Genomic DNA, 19,166 nt, shown 5'->3' with positions numbered 1-19,166 from the left:
TGCTCCACAACTTGATGCTTTACATCGTGGCCGGAGCATGTGTACACCCCCCCCCCCGTCTGGCTGCCTTTGAAGGTCAACTGCCTGTCTTTACTGCCCCACGCCCCCAACTGCAAGTGTAAACTAAGGCTGGCCATATATTATTCAATTTTCCTAGATTTAGATTTATCAAAATCCTATAATATGAGGTCAAACCTAAACATTTTCCATTCGTATGCAATCAGGCAGGCCCTTGCACTATATAGTTGAAGGGAAAATCTAAAGGAAATTAAATAAGAAAATTGCATAATGTATGGCCAGCTTAAGTCACCTTTAATAATTTTAAGAAGGTGTTGGTTTGTAGAAGCCAAGTGATAATATGCTTCAAATCCGAATCTTCATCCTTGTTGCTGAAGAACCTTCTGAAATAACACAGCGGTAACAGTTTTTGCAGAACAAAGACAGGGAATATAATAAGAACCTAGACAATGCCGGCATCTCCTTTAAACTTTGAAATCTTTGGACTGAATTTACTGCCAAAATGAACATTAACTCCCAACTCTTTTCTCTGCAGCCATCAGATACTGTGACAGATGCCAGCTTGTGAAGCCTGACCGCTGTCATCACTGCTCTGTTTGTGATAAGTATGAACCCGATTCCCTGTGATCATTTGTACAAGATTAGAAGCCGAGGAGACGGTGGCAAAGCTCTCAGTGCTGTCAGTGTCTAAATGATGTTCTTGTTTCAGCTGGTAGTCATATTGACAACGCTGGTCTACGCTGATGTTGATGATCTTGAATTGAAGAGAAGCCAGAGTACTATAATTAGCCATGGCGAATAATTGGGTTGTGTATGAGAGGAAGTCTATACATGACACAAGCTGAAGGGTGCTTCACATGACCAAGAGACAGAAATATTTGAGTGGTACTTGGGGATAAAAGAAGAAAAATAAATTTTTTTAGCGCATTACACAAATATGACTTTTATTTTCTAAAAGAACTGATTTTATAGTCTGTATAGGGAGTACACTGATAGTGGTTGACAGTCTACTGTGTAAGGGTATATGTGATTTTCCCATTAATTGGGAATTGCAATTCATACTAAATCCTCGTACATACGCTTAGATTTTCGGACGTCTGTTTTTTTCGGTATGCTAGTCTCATGTTGAAAGTGAAGAGGTTACTGACAATACGAAAATTTTCAGCTGACAGAATACAATGTCAGAAGTGACGTAATGTGTTGAATAGTTTTGTATGTATTTTTTTGTTTCTGAGCATGCGTGGTCTTGCTATTACGATTTTTTTCATACAAAAACTGTACTAATGAAACAAAAATTGAACATTGAGTTCACATCTGACAAAAATTTTATAGTCTACACATCCAGCTTTTGTCTGATGAAAAATCGAAATCAGCTGTCGAAAGCACCGTACTAACGATCTGAAAATCGGCAGACAGCTCGTCGTACAAATTTTCCCTTTTGATTTTTGTATCGCGTAGCAGAAAAGCATAGCTGTAATTGTTACTGGTCTGAGAACTACAGCATTCTGTTGTGCCTGTTGGCTGGATCATCACTTAGGCTTTGGTAACACCAACGGCCACATACCATCTTCTTCCAGGCTGGCTTTTGCATGAGTTTTGCTAAATTCCAAAATATGACCATGTCTACTGAATTAAGATCTCTATTCATCTACACCAGCCATTCTCAATCTTTTTACCCCCGAGGAGCCCTTGAAATAATTTTCAGGTCTTGGGGAACCCCTGCTAACACCAATTAATTGTAGGTCAGTGGGAAAATGTCCATTGCATTGGTTGTCAGTGGGAGGAATGCCACATTACAGTGGTAGTAAGAATGTCACCCTTATGCCGCGTACAGACAATCGGATATTCCGGCAACAAACAACGCAGATTTTTTACTGACGGATGTTGGCTCAAACTTGTCTTGCATACACATGGTCACACAAATGTTGTTGGAAATTTCGAACGTCAAGAATGCGGCGACGTACAAGACGTACGACGAGCCGAGAAAAATGAAGTTCAATAGCCAGTGCAGCTCTTCTGTTTGATTCGGAGCATGTGTGGAATTTTGTGCGTCGGAATTGTCTACACACGCTGGGAATTTACGACAACGGATTTTGTTGTCGGAAAATTTGAGATCCAGCTCTCAAATTTTTGTTGTCGGAAATTCCAACAGCAAATGTCCGACGGAGCCTACACACAGTCGGAATTTCCGACAACAAGCTCACATTGAACATTTGTTGTCGGAAATTCCGACCGTGTGTACGCGGCATAAGAGTAAAGATGGCCATGGATGATTCGAATCTCGTCCGGTTTAGCGGGGACTGGCCGAGATTCCAAACATGTACTGTAAGTGCAGGCTGAACGTATCCAAGTTGATCAATCAACTTGGGTACAACCAGCCTTTTAGATTTTACACGAGATTATCACTAGTGGCTATTATAGCTGCTAGCAGTAATCATTGTGTTCCCCCGGAGGGGACGCCCCCCCCCGCCCCCTGGCCAGGAGAACACAGTGGCTCTGTGGGGGAGATTCCCCCATCAACACTGACTGTAATGGTGGTGGAATAGATGGTGGAATAGCGATTTTAAGTCCTGCCACCTGTGGTTGCAGGAAAGAAAATTGCTCCGTTTATGGCTGTCTTTAGCCAGAAGGGTCAATGATGTCATGCCTCTGACTCTGCCAAGTGGTGTTGCAATCAAATGGGAGGTCAATATGTCACAGCTCAAGGAGCCCCTAGCAATCTTTGGAGAAACCCTAAGATTCCAGGATTCCACAGAACCCTGGTTGAGAATAACTGATCTAAACTATTACCCTGATATGTCAAGCGAATATACAACAAGGAGAATTTTAAACTTTGTTTTTTTCACTATTTTAGGTGTATATTGAAGATGGATCATCACTGCCCTTGGTATGTACTAACACAAAATATTTAATGTTGATATTTCCTTAAGAGAACACCTCTAAGCACTAGTCATGTTTTAAAGTGGCCATGTAAAATGTCCTATTGTCATTTTAGAAAAAAGTGTAGCTGTTTTATGTGATGTCCTTATGCCCTCTTGCTCACCGTGTTACAATTAAATAGGCCTGGAACAGGGAAAAGCTTTTATTGCTTTGAAGTGTGCAAAATATACCATATCTAATATTGATGTAATGGAAGAGCAAAAATCTTCTAGGGTGTCTGGTCCCAGACTGAAAACTGGGCACCACTGCTTTGAGAGTAGATAAAAGAATTATATCTTGGCTTCTCATTGAGAAAAAGTATCCTGATTCTGTAAAGTGATATTAATATTAACTCTGCCAGTTACCTTATTACTATGTTAAACTAAACTGCAGCCAAAAGCAAAATACGCAGTTTAAATTCATCTCTTTAAATTGTTTTACCTGACAAAATATTATTGACGCAGCATTTTTTTTGTGATTTACTCCCTGCATAGCCAGGATCCTGACTTAAAATCTAGATAAGAGAAAAATGTCCATAATATGCAACCAGGTTCCAATTATTTTTTTAATGCAGGATCATAAATGAAAGTAAGCGTCTAATTGTAATAATTTAAACAAAAAAATCAGAGCAGAATCTGACTCCATATATACCTGTGATTACTTCCTCACAGGTATCATCCATATACAACAACATTTAGCGCTCTATATCGTACTTGAAGACCTCAGTTGCACAGGCTCTGATGCCTGTAGTCTGTGAATGGGCCATGTTTATGCAGCTTGAGCCACTAGATTATGCATGCAAGCAGTTTATGTAAGTGTCTTGGACCCCATTCACACCTGTGCAACTTAAAAATTGTGCGCTTTCCATTGCGACTTGATGGGTCATTGATGCAACTTTGATGCGACTTTGGAGTGCGACTTGTTAGGTTTCTTTATTTTCTAACAAATTCCCCATTTTCATAACTATTGGAACTCAAATCAGTCGAAAATTGATCGGATTGGCCGATTTGAATTCTTCCGGGAAGCCAGCTGCCACGTCCTTAACAACCAACAACTCGCCAGCTGTTAGCGGGTTGAAAAAAGTATGCTGGCAATAAAAATATATTTTTTTAAAACAGCGTGCCCCCCCAATCCATACCAGACCCTTATCTGAGCATGCAGCCTGGCAAGTCAGGAAAGCGGGGGGGGTGAGTGCCCCCCCTCCCTCTGAACCATACCAGGCCACCCCAAAGCACCTTGTCCCCATGTTGATGATGACAAGGGCCTTTTCCCCACAACCCTGGGTGGTGGTTAAGGGGGTCTGTGGGAGGGGGGGGTCATTGAAATCTGGAAGCCCCAGATCCTGCAACCCTTATGTAAATGAGTATGGGGTACGTAGTAGTAGTAAAAAGAGAGTAAAGACAGTACACCAGTTTTTGACAATTCCCTTATTAAAAAAAAATGTCCCCCAGTGTAGATTCATCATTAATCACCCTGCCCGCCGCACCGCCGACCCGAAAACAGAAAAAAAACTCTCGCCATCTGCCTGCTTCGCCATGTGACAGCTTTTAAAAAACTAAAGGGAGGGGCACCCGGTGACGTCACCAGGTGGCACCGACCCTGGTGACGCCATCGGCCAAGGGTTGATCAATTTTTGACCGATTCAATTCCAATCGTTCTAAAGATTTGAAATTTTTCAATTCTGTACAAGTCATCCAAAGTCGCATCAATATGATGCAGGTGCAACTTTCATGGGACTTGTGAGGGTTTATATTGAGGTCTATGGACCATTAGGGTCCAAAGTCGCATGACAAGTCGCATAAGTGTGAATGGGGCCTTAACCTCCCTGGCGGTTTTCCCGAGTGTGGCTCGGGGTTAAAATTCAGTCCCATAAGCGGTAACCCCGAGCCACACTCGGGATCGCATTGCAGGATCCTGGGGCGGCGTTACTTACCTTGTCCCCGGGATCCTGCGATGTCCCCCGCAGTGTCCGAGGGCTCCGTCCTCCTCTGAAGCCTCTCCGTGCCAGGCTCCGTTCCCTGCGAGCAGCGCGACGCACGGGGGCGGAGCCTGGCGGCAAATTCAAAAAAAGTAAAAATCATAACACATACAGTACTGTAATCTTACAGATTACAGTACTGTATGAAATGATTTCACATCCCTTTTGTCCCCAGTGCTTTGTCCCATGCCCTGCATGCAGTTTTACATGATATACACTGTTCTTTCTGCCTGGAAACTGGAGATTGTCCATAGCAACCAAAAAGTGTCCCTTTACGTCAAAAGTGGCTTTAGACCAGCTAGAAAACAGCGATAGTAAATTAGAACACTTGCAGAATTGAGCGATAGTGAATTGTGGGGAAATTTATTTTATTACTATTTTTTTTTTATTTTTTTTAATTATTTATTTTTATTTATTATATTATAATTTATGTTTTTGTGTTTCAAACTTTATCATACCCGGGATATCTACTAGACTCTGGTTTGGACAGATTTAAGTGTGTTATTGTTAAGATTTACAGACCTACAATATAAAACGCCAAATTTCCATGGAAAATAATTGTACCGCTTTCAGCACCTAAAATCCGAAATGATCATACCGCCAGGGAGGTTAAGAACACTCGACCAGAAAAGTTCAGGAACATTCAACCAATAGAGAAAATAGCTGTAAGCTAAGTACATTTGACCAGAAAAGGAAATAATATGAGGGGGAGACCTCAAGCACTGTAAACTAAGGGGTGTGTTTATAAAAAAAGACACAGCTATACCTCCTGTTAAACTGCATGTACATTCATTTTGTGAGAAGAATGCAAAAATGAATGTTATTAGACTATTTTTTCTCCAATATTTTTCATTTGAAAGGATAGGGTGAATCAGAAATACACAGCATTATGACCAATAGATGGAGTTGACATTCATAGTAAATAAATATTTAAAGCAAAACTAAATTCTTTAATTAGAAAGCAGGTGCGCTAATCCGTTATCATAAACCAACAGTTCATATACATTGTGAACAAAACTTTATCAAACATTGATCTTATATAAATAATAAACACTAAATTGGGATAAAAATTATAAAAAGCACCCAGTGAAAAATGAAAAATGGTCTTTCAAAAGAAGTCCAACATGAAAAAAAACCTTTAGAAATGGTTAAGTAAATGCTCACGCAGTTCTGTGATAAAATGATGGTGGTATATCAGTATCCTTGAGCAATCCAAAAAAGGTGTTCAGATATATCTCATCACCACATACACACGCCTCTTACCAGAGTTTGTGGATCTCAGATAATAGAGATCACATTCGCTTGATTACAATCCAAAAGACTCAGACACCCGGGCTGTGAAAGGTCTGATTCACCAAAAATCAAAGGAAATACTCTGTGGCAACCAATGCACAGGCATCTGGTGGCAGTTACTCCCAATATGTGTGGAGAGAAGAGAAAAACCTCGTAGTGTAATAGGTTTACAAAGGAGTTTATTAAAAACAGTATACACTTACATTTAGGCTACTAGTTATCAGCATAAAAATTCAGACACAGCAGCGGTCAGCACCAGCCTGCTCGTGCGGAATGATGTCACAAAATTGGATCCGGCTGACGCGTTTCCCCATAAATAGAAATTCTATTCAGGTACGTTTTTGTTCTTAACTCAAAAAACTATGTACAGTATCTGTTGCTCGCTTGCTCTCAGCTTCTTCAAAATCTCCAAATGCCCTTTTTTTTTCTGTGATCTAACTCCCAACTCTGTTAGATGGTGACTACGTTCATTCTCTATGGTCCCACTGTGTGTAGGAAGGTAGCCACCCTCTCTTTTTTGTTCGTTTCCTGAAGACAAACTAGGGTTATGAACTATGGACTGTGGGATTTATAGTGTACAGAGAGCAGTTCACATGACCACAACTACTGTGCACTGCTCATTCCATTCAGCTGGGAGTCAGGGTGAAAAGAATAGATCTGGGAGGTCACAGAAAGAGGCAAAAAAAACATAAGCAGAAAAAGAAGAAACGATTTTATGAAAAATTGATTTTTCTGCCGTTGAGTAGCAGATGTGTATGGATTATTTTTGCAGAATAGGATATTGTTTAGTGTCATTTTAAAGTGATTGTAAAGTCCCTTTTTTATATAAAAATAACAAACATGTTATACTTACCTGCTGTGTTACAGTGGATTTGCATAGAGCAGCCCGGATCCTCCTCTTTTTAGGTGTCTCTTCTGTGCTCCTGGCCCCTCCCTCCTGTTGAGTGCCCCCCAGAGCAAGCAGCAAGCATTCAGACATGGAGCTGCGGTTCGGCCCCGTCCCCTCTCTCTCCTGACTGACTAACTGACTTTGAATGACAGCAGGTGCTGCTGCTGTTTCTCAGCCAACCAGTAGGAGTCCTGGACAGCCGAGACACTCGTGGACATTGCTGAACAGGGATGGGGCTCAGGTAAGTATTAATGGGGTCGAGGGGGGGCTGCTTCACACAGAAGGCTTTTTATCTTAATGCATAGAACCCCTTTAAGTGTAATGAAAAAAACTACAGAAGAGAGTGTGGCCCTCTTCACATCTGTGCGTAGTGGAAATGTGTGCAAAAATGTAATAAGAAAAAGGAGTTTGTACCCCCCCCCCCCGAAGGATTGGGACTTTAAATTGGCAAAGACACTATGGATCTCGTTTAAAATTTTGGGGTTTATTACATGTAAAAGACAAGAAATACTATGCTTACAAAATCATCTATGTGATGATTGATAAAACAAAAGACACAATTGCACATATAACAAATACAGATGACAACTTGTAATTAATGAAAATACATATACAAAGTAGTTTCACTCCAGTGTCCGGTAGTACTCTCCAGTGTCCAACATCTGGGATAAGTCCTATCGGTACCGATGTGTCTTTTGTCAATGTTTTGTTTTATCAATCATCACATGTAGATGATTTTTTAAGCATAGTATTTCTTGTCTTTTAAATGTAATAAACCCAAAATTTTTAAACGAGATCCATAGTGTCTTTGCCAATTTAAAGTCCCAATCCTTTGGGAGGGTACAAACTCCTTTTTCCCTATACATAAAGGGATGTGGCAGACTCACTTTAATATCTGACGTGGTGAGAACCTTTATTTATCTGCCAAAATTTAATAAAACACGCAACGTGGTTGTGGTGCCGATAATTCTTAATGGCACCCCAAACACTGGTGGCAGTCACACGAACGCTTGAAAAATGTGTAAAGATGTTCATCACAAAGCGCTCTTGATTCAGTGCCAAAATTTGATACATGAGCTTCTTTAGCACATTTTTAGGAGCGGAGAGAGGCCCATTCAAATGAATGATGATACTACAAAAACACGCTAAAAAAGGGATTACAGTAGTGATCAGAATGACATCCAAACAACAGAAAAGATCACTGATGTCAAGTCGCTGGCAGGCACCATCAAATAGGAGGTCAGCTCAAGGAACCCCTAGCAAAATGTGGAGGTACACTAGGATCCTATGTAATCCTGGTTGAGAATGGCTGATCTAAAGGTAAACAACAGAGTTCTGTCTTTGATACATTGTATCAGTTCTGTACAGCAGTCCCCTCTCTGCAATAGATGATTCATTACTATGGGGGTTATTTACGAAAGGCAAATCCACTTTGCACTACAAGTGCACTTGGAAGTGCAGTCGCTGTAGATCTGAGGGGGACATACAAGGAAAATAAAAAACAGCATTTTCGCTTGCACGTGATTGGATGATAAAATCAGCAGAGTTTCCCCTCATTTCAGATCTTCCCCTCAGATCTACAGCGACTGCACTTCCAAGTGCACTTGCAGTGCAAAGTGGATTTACCTTTCATAAATAACCCCCAATGTCTGGTGAACACAGGAATATTCATAGACTTTATACACAGTGCAAGTCTTGCTCATATAATTTCCTCTTCTGGTCAAATGGATTTCTCTATTGGTTAAATGTTCTTTACCTCTTATGATCCAATGTTCTTGGACCAATGGTTATATTCTTTTAGGAACAAATGTTAGGGAATGTTTCATGCACCCTGTGGTGCACCCATATTAAAAATATTGCTGCATTATTCATGACATTCACACAGTATTTTTTTTTATAAATAGACCCCATGGTGTTTAATGTCATATGGTATTATTTTATTATGTCTATTTTTTTTTTTTTTTATGTTTCGGAAAAAACTTTTTAGCATGTACAAATAAATCAAAATTACTTTTTGATAATCCTATATACACTTGTTATTTAATATATTTTTTCCTCACTGGTACATTTAAATTCCACTATAGAGTGATAAATATTATTGGGATAAGTATCTGATTGGTTCCTATAAATATCAATGACTCTTTCCCGTCTTCATGTGTAAGCCCTAGTTTTACTGTCTGACTTTTCTGGAATCCTTTTTTGGATTTACAAGGCAAGCAAAAAGTTAACCTACGTTGAAATAAAGTAAAAGTCTGACTGCATACAAAATCTACAAAGATCCTAATGAAATGAGTATGAATTCAAAAGGGTTTTTTTTATGCCTTCTCTAAATCATGAACTCACCATGTTATTTGTGCAGTTCTCTCTGTGCAGGGTTATAGGAGTTACAGCATATGAAGCATCACTGGGGAAAATGATGCCTTTGAGTTGAAGCTAGGCACATAGATGCTGAGGCAGCGTGTTATATTTACTTGAGAAGCTGCATACATACTAATTCTGGCCAAGCATAATATATAATCAGAGAGGCAGTAACAATGTGCTTAAAATCTTCTGTAGGGAATCTTTCTGGATTCAGTCATCAAGCCTTTTCTGTTCTATGAGGCTTCTTGCACCTGGGAGCAGTGCAGCCCCCTCCACATTTTCATTCACCTGGGAGGGACAGGTGCAGCATCTGACTTTGCTGCAAGCAAGCTGTCAGCCAAAGGTCATCCCTGAATGCACAGAGCCCTAAACGTATTTATCACTAAGTATAGCATTCAGCCCGGTTTAGCCACAGCTTGCCATAGACTTTGACAGGTTGCTGCAGGGGGGCTGGAGGCTGCACCTGCTTTCCCATGTGAATTAAAACTCCGGAAGAGATGCACTGATCCTAGATGGCTCTGTGTGCATGGAGTCTTAGCGCTGTAGGTTTTGGATGTGGTTTTGTAGGTTCTGATTTTGCTTGACACTGCTTTAAACCTTTCCAGCATATTCATTCACAGCACCGCAAACGCCCGCCCCCGGCCGACCAACTCCGATGGCCACCTAAGCCCCCCCTTTCACTAGCCATTAGCCGTTCTACTTTATTTCTCTTATAGGCAGTACCAGTGGGAAAGCTAGACAAGCTAGGCATTGTTTCACCCGGGGCAAAGAATCAGTTACCCCCCCCCCCCCCGTAATGGGACACGGGACAAGATTAGGCAGGAAAGTGAGAAACTCTCAGGCCATAGCTGTTGAGTCAGCTGTCTGTCCCCTTCCCCGTGCTCTTTGTGGTCCCCCCACGTACTCCTCTGTTCCCTCCCATGCTCCTCTGTTCCCCCCCATGCTCCTCTATTCCCCCCTATGCTGCTTTGGCCCCCCATGTGCTCTGCTAGTCCCCCCCTGTGCTCCTCTGGTCCCCCCATGCTCCTCCATCCCCCCCTCCCATGCTGTTCTGATCCCCTGTGTGCTCCGCTGGTCCCCCGCATGCTCATCTGGTCCCCCCCATGCTCCTCTCTTCCCCCCTTGCTGCTCTGGTCCTCCATGTGCTCCGCTGGTCCCCCACGTGCTCCTCTGGTCCCCCCCATGCTCCTCTCTTCCACCCCATGCTGCTCTGGTGCCCTGTGCTTCTCTATTCCCCCCATGCACCTCTAGTCCCCTGTACTCCTCTATCCCCCCCCCATGCTGCTCTGGTCCCTTACATGCTCTTCTGTTCCCCCCATGCTGCTCTGGTCCCCTACGTGCTCCTCTATTCCCCCCCCCCCCATGCTGCTCTAGTCCCCCGTGCTCCTCTAGTCCCCTACTTGCTCCTCTGTTTCTCTCCACCCCCCCCCCCTGCTCTCACCTCCACTCCCTGGCTAGTTATGCAGTGCGACTGAATAAATATCAGTCCATCTAGATTCTTGCTACAGCAAACAGAATAGAGAGCAGGGGAAGGAAAGAGCAGGAGAACGAGTGCAGAGGAAGCCTATGTTACAGCTATGTGTGGCTGCCTCCTTCCAGATCGTATGATGAGCTTCTCAGTGCCGAGTCCTGAGGATCATGTCATTATTCAGTCGCACTGCATAACTAGCCAGGAAGAGGAGATGAGCGGTGTGGGGGGGGTAGAGGAGCGGAGGTCCGCTGTCACTGAAACCAGCCCACTAAGCCATCGGCCCACCGGGAAACTCCCTGTAGTCCCGATGGCCAGTACATGCCTGCAGGTATCTGCATTTATAGGGATACTATACATTAGAGTATAATTCAAGAGTGTTGGAAAAAATTCACTAAAACCTCTGACTTTCCTTTACTGACTACCCAGCGATGGTAGCATGAATTTAAAGAGTAAAAGCTATTGAGCAATGTTTTTGCCTACTGTTCTATGCGGATCTTCTTATGTGCAATAATTAGTGTAAACTTGTCAGATTTACAGTATGTTAGTCTATGAAGTAACATTGAGGTGAAAGAACAGGTACCAAAATGTGTCTGTGAGAACTTTTTCAATCATTCTAACCACAATCCTACCAGCAGTAAGACTCACCATACCCTTTGACAGTCCACACCCTGATTCTCAGTGGCTACTACAGGCTCTAGGTATAGATAGTTGAATAACAGGGTAGTGCTCGTGAGGGCAGGGTTTGGGCTCTAGTCAGACAAGGTTAGGCCTACACAATTTGGAGACATTGCCAGGAATAACAGTTTATGCATTTTATCATCGTTTGATTTAGCAGTACAGAATTTTGCACCAGAAATAGCATACTAGAATGATAGGTAGGAAATACTAGAGGGGACTTAGCTTAGCATGCTCAGACTTCGCATATTTATGAAATATCAGAAAAGCTATTTCACTGACATGATCCAAGTGTCTCTGGCTGAAGTGGCCTAGAGTATTAAAAGTCCCAGCTAGAAGACATGGCACATTTATACATCAGGCTGACAGGTTTTCTTTAGGCTAGAATGCCATAATTAATTGGCTTTGTAGTAGAGGGAACTGTTGCAGCAGTAACAATTTCCCCTACTTGTAAAGGTAATAAAGTTAAGCTGAAGGAAAGACAAATGATGCCCGCAGATTCAAATGCACTCTTTCATTCTCTAATCCAGGCTAAAAAGACAACAGCTGGAATCTGGTAATGCCAAAGTGTGTCGTACATGAGGCCTATTTTTCTTAAAACATAGCTTCATAAGTGATTTGTGCTTGTTTGTTATTGTAGGGTGAACAACTGCGTTGGATTCTCCAACTATAAGTTTTTTCTGCTCTTCTTGGCCTATTCCTTGCTGTATTGCCTATTTATTGTTGCCACAGATCTGCAGTATTTTATCAAGTTTTGGACAGTAAGTATGTTCTATGTTTACTGTAGATGTTTCTAATGCTCAGCTTTGTGCTAATGTATCATTTCAGTTTGGATACCTACAGATATTGGTCCACCATAGTTTTGTACAAAATATGATCCGTTTTTTTCCCACAACTCTACGCCTGGAGTACCAACAAATCAAATCCTTCCAATATTCCCTCCAAAACAAAAACAACTTTTCTCTTACAATCATTGAAGGACACAGCTTGTCAGTATTCTTGACTGTAAGGTTATAGCACAACCTTCAAAAGTAGGACACTAGGCAGAAAAAAATAAGAACATAGTATCACCTATGGGTAGTCCTTAACTGGTAATCGAATCCCCCCCATCTGCGATAGGCAACACAGTTTTTTTCTGCCTAGTGTAGGAATTCGGACCTGGCTCCCTGCTGGGTCTTTTAGTTCCACATTTTTTCTTAGGATTTCTCCTGCATAGATCTTCAATTAACAGCTGAGCTAGGTGAAAAACTGAATAATCTAGATCCAGTATCACCCCTGCTAGGCTGGATGATCTAGGTCCAGTCTCACCCCAGCTAGGCCAGGGAGTGCATGCCGAGGCCTAAATACATGCGGGTTTGCCTGCCAGGGCCCTATCCTGGATCCTAGGGCACCCAGTTCCGTGTTGCTCACGGGGGGCACATATGACGGAGTGACCTTGTTGCTCGGTCACAGTGTTCCCCCTGGCAGACAGCACCCCCGTTCCTGCAGAGAGATGTTCTGTCAGGGCGGGTACCCTGCTTCATCTGAGGTGGTAAGTAGCATTGTATGCCCTCCTTCTCCCTCCTCTCCCTGGGTGGCTGGAGTGGTCTACAGTGGTCTACAGTTACCTTTTGTTTGTCCACTTGTTACTAGCAATGTGCTTCACAGAAAGGGACAGGTACATCAGGTGGTTTGTGAACTGATATCATTTGGCTGCACAATAGAGTTTTATTTCCTATCCACCAGACGAGTCCTTTCCTTCCAAGTTCCTATGGCTGTGTAGGACCTGTTTCTTTAGGGCATTATAGCCCCGGGCCCTTGCCCTGAAGAGATTCTGGGGATTCATTCCAACCTGTTTGAAGTTCTGAAGAAGGGAAGGGTCAGGCCAATTCTGGATCTCTAGGCCCGAATCACTTTTTGCGAAGGTGCAAAGGTTTATTTTAGAATCCATCCCTTTGGACATTCTGTGGTGGCCTTCCTTTATCAGGGGGATCTCCTGACACCAGGGTGCTGGCTCTGGCTCTGACATTACTGAGACAATAGCGAATTGCTATCGTAAGCTATTTGGATAACCTTCTCCTGCGGCAGAGTCTCATTCATCCCTGATAGGCAATGTGGCGATTACCTTTTGCACTCTACAGAAGTTTGGCTGGATTCTGAACTTCAAGAAGTTTACTCTGACCCCGACCAGGCAGTTGGAATACAAATGGCTGATTCTGGGCTTGGTGCAGGCCAAGGGTTTCTTTTCCTGGACAAACTTCGGAAACTTCGGACTGCGTTCTGCTGATGATCTTCTTTGTGGTTCTACATGAAGGTCCTGGACCTTATGGTGTCCACCTTCAAGGCGGGCCCTTAAGTGCAGTTCCATACCTGTCACAATTGTAACCAAGCAAAGGAAGTATCTACCCCCCATGGATTTGTTTGTAGGTGTAACTGAAGCAACTGTCAATTGTCATACTGTTCTGCTTTTACTTTAAGTCTTTTTATTGAGAAAAACTTCATTAAAAACAAAGATGCCAACATCTGTCCATAGATTATATTTACGTCATTTATACACCAGGCCAAAGCATCCTTAAGCAATAATGTGCTAACTTTTCCTTTTTCTTCCCTTTTCCCTTCTTCTTTATTTAATCCCCCACTCCCCTGCTCTTACCCCCCTCCCCCCCTCCTCTCTCACTACACCCCCCCACCCCTCCCCCCTCCACACCCCCCCCCCCCCTCCACACCCCCCCCGCACTTCCACTCTCATCCTACCCATTTTCCACTCTAACTTCATCCAAGTTCAACAATAATTTCCATATTTTTTCGAATTTCTTGTAATTACCCCTCTTCTTATAAATATATTTCTCTCTGCTAATCACCTCCCTTACTTCATTCACCCATTCCGCTACCATCGGGGGATCTTTTCTCTGCCATTTACCTGCAATAATTTTTTTGCCCTGAAACAAGCATCTGATTATTGCGGTCTGTATTTCCCTAAAATCCCTTTTTCGTCCATCAAGCCCATTAAGAACATTCTAACCTCAATGCCCAGCGATGTCCCAAACACAGTATTTATTTTATCCACAATACCCCTCCAATATCTATATAGTTTGGGGCATCGCCAGAACATATGTACCAAGTCTCCTCTCCCCCCTCCACATCTTTGGCGCTTCGCATCAGGCTTCTTTCCAAACCTAAACAACTTCCATGTTGTATAATATGTCCGATATAACAAATACAGATGAGAAACTATCTGTGAGGAAGAGAGGGAGATCCTGGGCCCTAGTGCCAAAGCATACTTTAGATTTGGCATTAACCAACCTCCTCAAAGAGGCCATTTCACACCATTCTGGTTCCTTCCCGCTAAATTGTGCCTCTAAGGCATGCCTAATTTGCATATTCTTAGATTAGAAATCCCATATTCTTCCACAAACTCCGGGAAAGATTTTAGTCTCCCAGTCTTATATAGTTGCGCCAAACAATGAATACCCTGCCGATCCCATTCTTCAATAATCCCCATTTTTTTAAGTTCATTTAGATTATTATTATCCCATAGTGGGGAAAACTCTGAGAAGCCAGTATAACCCAATATTTTCTTAACATGTACCCAGCTTTTAACCATCAACTGAGTGGTAGGACACTTAGTGTCAAAGGAGTCTGCCTCTACCGCCTCTACTATTGTATCATGGCTAGTATCATTCAATAGTACATTACACCCTGCTGCACTGTCCCCTGGCTTATTGCTGCCACCCATATATTGCATTTGGGATGCTAGGAAGTAGCCTCTTGGGTCCGGCACTCCTATACCACCCCTCTCTCTCGGCCGCCGCAGCGTCTGCAAGCCAATCCTTGCCACCCCACTTTTCCAAATTAACTCTCTGAACACACTGTCCATTTTTTTAAACCAATGCTTAGGAATCCACACTGGAGGGTTATGTAATGTATATTAAATTTGTGGCAACCAAACCATCTTAATTAAATTGCAGCACCCGGCGACCGAAAGAGGCAATCGGCCCCACACCCGACATTTCTGTTTTAATTTTTTCATAAGTGGTACCAGGTTACTGGTTATATAGTGCCCTGGATCTCTTGTTATAGTAATACCCAAATATTTCATTTGATTTACTACCTTCATTTGGGATAATTGGTGTGGGAGTGGCTCTGTGAGAGGGTCTATTGGCAAAATTACAGACTTTTCCCAATTAATTCCCATCTAACGTTTCCCTGTCTTCTTTTGATAAGGGGGTTATTTTCAGTTTCTCGAAGATACATTTTTAAAATACTTTCTAAACTCCTCTAATATTTCTGGGGTAGCTTTTTTAATTATTTCTTCCCTCCCTTCGATTGCCGGCATAGCGGTCGAGGAGCCATTTGTCTTGATAATCAGGGACAGGTTTTCCCGTCTTGCTCACCTTCTCCAAAAAAACTCAGACTCTGAAATAATCTTTTCTTTTCCATCTTCTCTAAAATCACTCTCTTATACTCGTCCTGCCTCTCCACCCAGGTTTCATAACTAGTTACGGTTGGTGTCCCCACATATTGCGTTTCCGCACTTCTTACCCTCTCTTTTGCCTTTAACTGTTTAGCTTGTGATTGTTTTTTAGCATAGGAGATTTTTTGAATTAGGACTCCCTGCAGGAAAGCCTTTAGAGAATCCCATACTATCCCTAGTGGGGCTGTTCTTAGATTTACCCTTATGAATTCTGCCAACCCATCCATAATGGTCCCCGTGTCCTTGACAATCTCGAGCCAAAAGGGGTTTACTTTCCAGTCACCTCTACTATACCATTTCCCCACCTTTATACCAATTACCACTGGTGAGTGGTCAGAGATCCCTCTTGGCTCATAGACTAACTCCTCTACTATATTCAATGCTTCCCCATTACCTAACACAAGGTCGATTCTAGAAAGGGTGGCATGTGTCCTGGAGTGGCATGAATACTGTCTCACCCCAGGATGCCTCCTCCTCCAGATATCCACCAGCCTGATCTCGTCACAATATTGTAGGAGAGGACTCTTGGGAGTTCCATTACTAATAGTTTTTGGTGGGAACCTATCTATATCGTTATTCATAGACATATTAAAATCTCCGACCGCTATAACCGGCATCCCTGGGAAATCCGCCATAAATCTAGTTAGATCATGCAATATTTCCATACTAAATGGAGGAGGGATATAGACATTAGCTAGTACACATTTTCTGTTCTCGATTAAACAGGAGAGGCAAATATACCGTCCATTTTCAACCACCTTACTTTGCCTACAGGAAAAAACCAGACCCGAGCTTATCAGTATACTCACACCTCTTGAATAAGAGGAATAGGTGGAATGATACTGCACCTGGTAATTCTTATGTTACAGGGCTTTAATTGTATCCTTCACCAGGTGTGTTTCCTGCAGACAGAGTATTTTAATTCTCCCTTTATTAGCCATAGAAAAAATTGCCTGTCTTTTAGAGCTATCTTTTACCCCCCGCACGTTCCATGAGCATATTTTAACTTGTTTTGTTAACTCTGGGGGATTGTTACAACCACCTAAGTGTGGGGATTTATTATTACTCATCATTCTTTAGTCCCTGTACCCTTATACCTCACAGGACACCCTCTAATCTAAACCACATACTTTTGTGACAGTGAACTATTAACCTTCCCCCTACAAATATATTTGTTTCTCCTACCTGAACTTGCACAAAACCTCTCATATCAAACACTCCCTCCTTGTGCACCCACATACCAACACATTCACTCCAACCACCTCCCCCCTCCCCTAACCACCCCCCTACCTCTCCCCCCCCACCCATCCACTTATTCATACCCCCTTTACCCAATCTTGGGCCTACCCCATTGGCTTCTACTGTGACCATCATAACCTCCTAATGTGAGAATTCCGTGTTACCCAGACCTAGTAAGAGGGGAACTATCCCCAATATAATCAATGTGAATATAAATATTTAAATGTATGTTCCCCCCCCTCCCCGCCCCCCTATTCACATATATATGTAATCTGTCACAAGTCCTGGAAAAAAAAAAAAAAAGTCCCGGACCCTAGAATAAAAGAGTCATTTGTTGACTGCAGGTCTTCTCAAATTTCTTCCCCTCGCTGTAATCTTCCTTCGTTCTTTTCTAACCAATCTGATACATCTGTAGGGTTACTAAAAAACGTAACGTCCCCCAGAGCTGAGATACGTAAACGTGCGGGGTATAATAACGCATAATTAATTCTAAGCTGTTGAAGCTTCCGTTTACATTCTGCAAATCTGGCTCTTTGTCTCTGTAGCTCAGGGGAAAAGTCTGGGTATATTGAAATCCTTACACTGTTATGCTGTATGTTCTTCATCTCTCTTGCTTTCTGAAGAATAGTAACTTTGTCCCTAAAACATAGGAGTTTAAAAATAAGGGGTCTTGGATGTCCCCCCAGGGGTGGAGACCTGGAGGCGATTCTGTGTGCACGCTCAATAGAGAAAAAATTTGAAAACGAATCTTTACCAAATTTCTCTTTTAGCCAGTCTTCCATGAATTTTATAGTGTTATTTCCTTCGCAACCCTCGGGGAGACCCAGTACCCTTAGATTCTCTCTTCGCAACGTATTTTTCATACTGTCCATTTTCTGCATGCATGCATTTACTTGATCTTTCATGAGTAATACTTCTTGTCTTAATGGATACACATCATCCTCCATCTGACTGAGTCTACCTTCAAGGGCTGTTGTCCGGGTACAGACCACCTGCACTTCGTTTTTTAAGGCACGTAATTCATCACTAATACCTTTAAGCTGTTCACATAGATCAGTTATTGATACCTTGCAATTATTAACTGCCAGTAGGATATCTTTCAGGGACGGCTCCTTCTCCACTGCTGGTACTGTCGCACCACTTCTTGCCTCTAATTCCATATTTAAGCAGTGCACCCCCTCCAGAACCCCATTTACTGCCGGGTCTGACGATGTATCTGTCCCCACCTCTATAGCGGAGGCTTGACTTCTCCTCCTAGGGTGTCCAGCTTGGTGCTGCGCCCCCCCTGTATGACCACTCTTCTTAGGTGTCTGATTTGGTGTATGTGCAAAGCGTTCCAATTCAGCGGCCACTTGGTTTACTTTTTCCTTAGGACCGCGCTGTGCAGGGACACCTGTACCCTCCTGCCCTGCCACCTCCTCCGTCCCCTTCTTCCTAGTCATGTTAGCTTGATCCCACCGTCCTGATAGATTACACAAAAGTCCCCTGTAACCACTCTATCCCGGGCTGTGCACCTCCCTCTCTCACTGGGATGATTGCTGTTGTTATCCTATCCGGGATATTTCAAGAGAATGTGTAAAAGTTCTTCAGGTGAGTATACAAATTACTCACCGCTCTGGTGCTGGGACCGACACTTCTCACGGCGGCACTGTATTCACTGTGTTCTCCTCAGATGTCTCTGGCTGACACTCAATCCCGGGTATACGCGTCTCCCTCTCTCACTGGCATAGGCGCTGCTGATGCCTTACGCGGGAAGGCTTCCGAAGTGTATACAGGCAATTCACTGCTATGACTGGCTCTCCTCATTCAGCTACACATGCAGAGGCATCAAGGTCCAGGTGCTCCGGGCATTCTCAGCGTCTCCCCCTCC

At 42.9% G+C, this 19,166-nt stretch overlaps 1 protein-coding gene across 2 annotated transcripts in view; it reads left to right on the top strand.

The window, feature by feature from the left end:
- The window catches only part of ZDHHC2 (zDHHC palmitoyltransferase 2), a 167,985-nt gene that overhangs the window by 77,961 nt on the left and 70,858 nt on the right, over nucleotides 1-19,166 (top strand). For both annotated transcript variants that reach the window (XM_073608151.1, XM_073608141.1), the window contains exons 5-7: nucleotides 554-623; nucleotides 2,873-2,905; nucleotides 12,245-12,365. In XM_073608151.1, the coding sequence (XP_073464252.1) occupies nucleotides 554-623; nucleotides 2,873-2,905; nucleotides 12,245-12,365 (224 nt within the window). The remainder of the gene's footprint in view (nucleotides 1-553; nucleotides 624-2,872; nucleotides 2,906-12,244; nucleotides 12,366-19,166) is intronic.

This window comes from Aquarana catesbeiana, linkage group LG01 (genome assembly GCF_042186555.1).
Source record: "Aquarana catesbeiana isolate 2022-GZ linkage group LG01, ASM4218655v1, whole genome shotgun sequence".
Lineage (NCBI taxonomy): Eukaryota > Metazoa > Chordata > Amphibia > Anura > Ranidae > Aquarana > Aquarana catesbeiana.
Note: the sequence above shows the minus strand (reverse complement) of the source record. Positions and strands in the feature narration are given on the sequence as shown.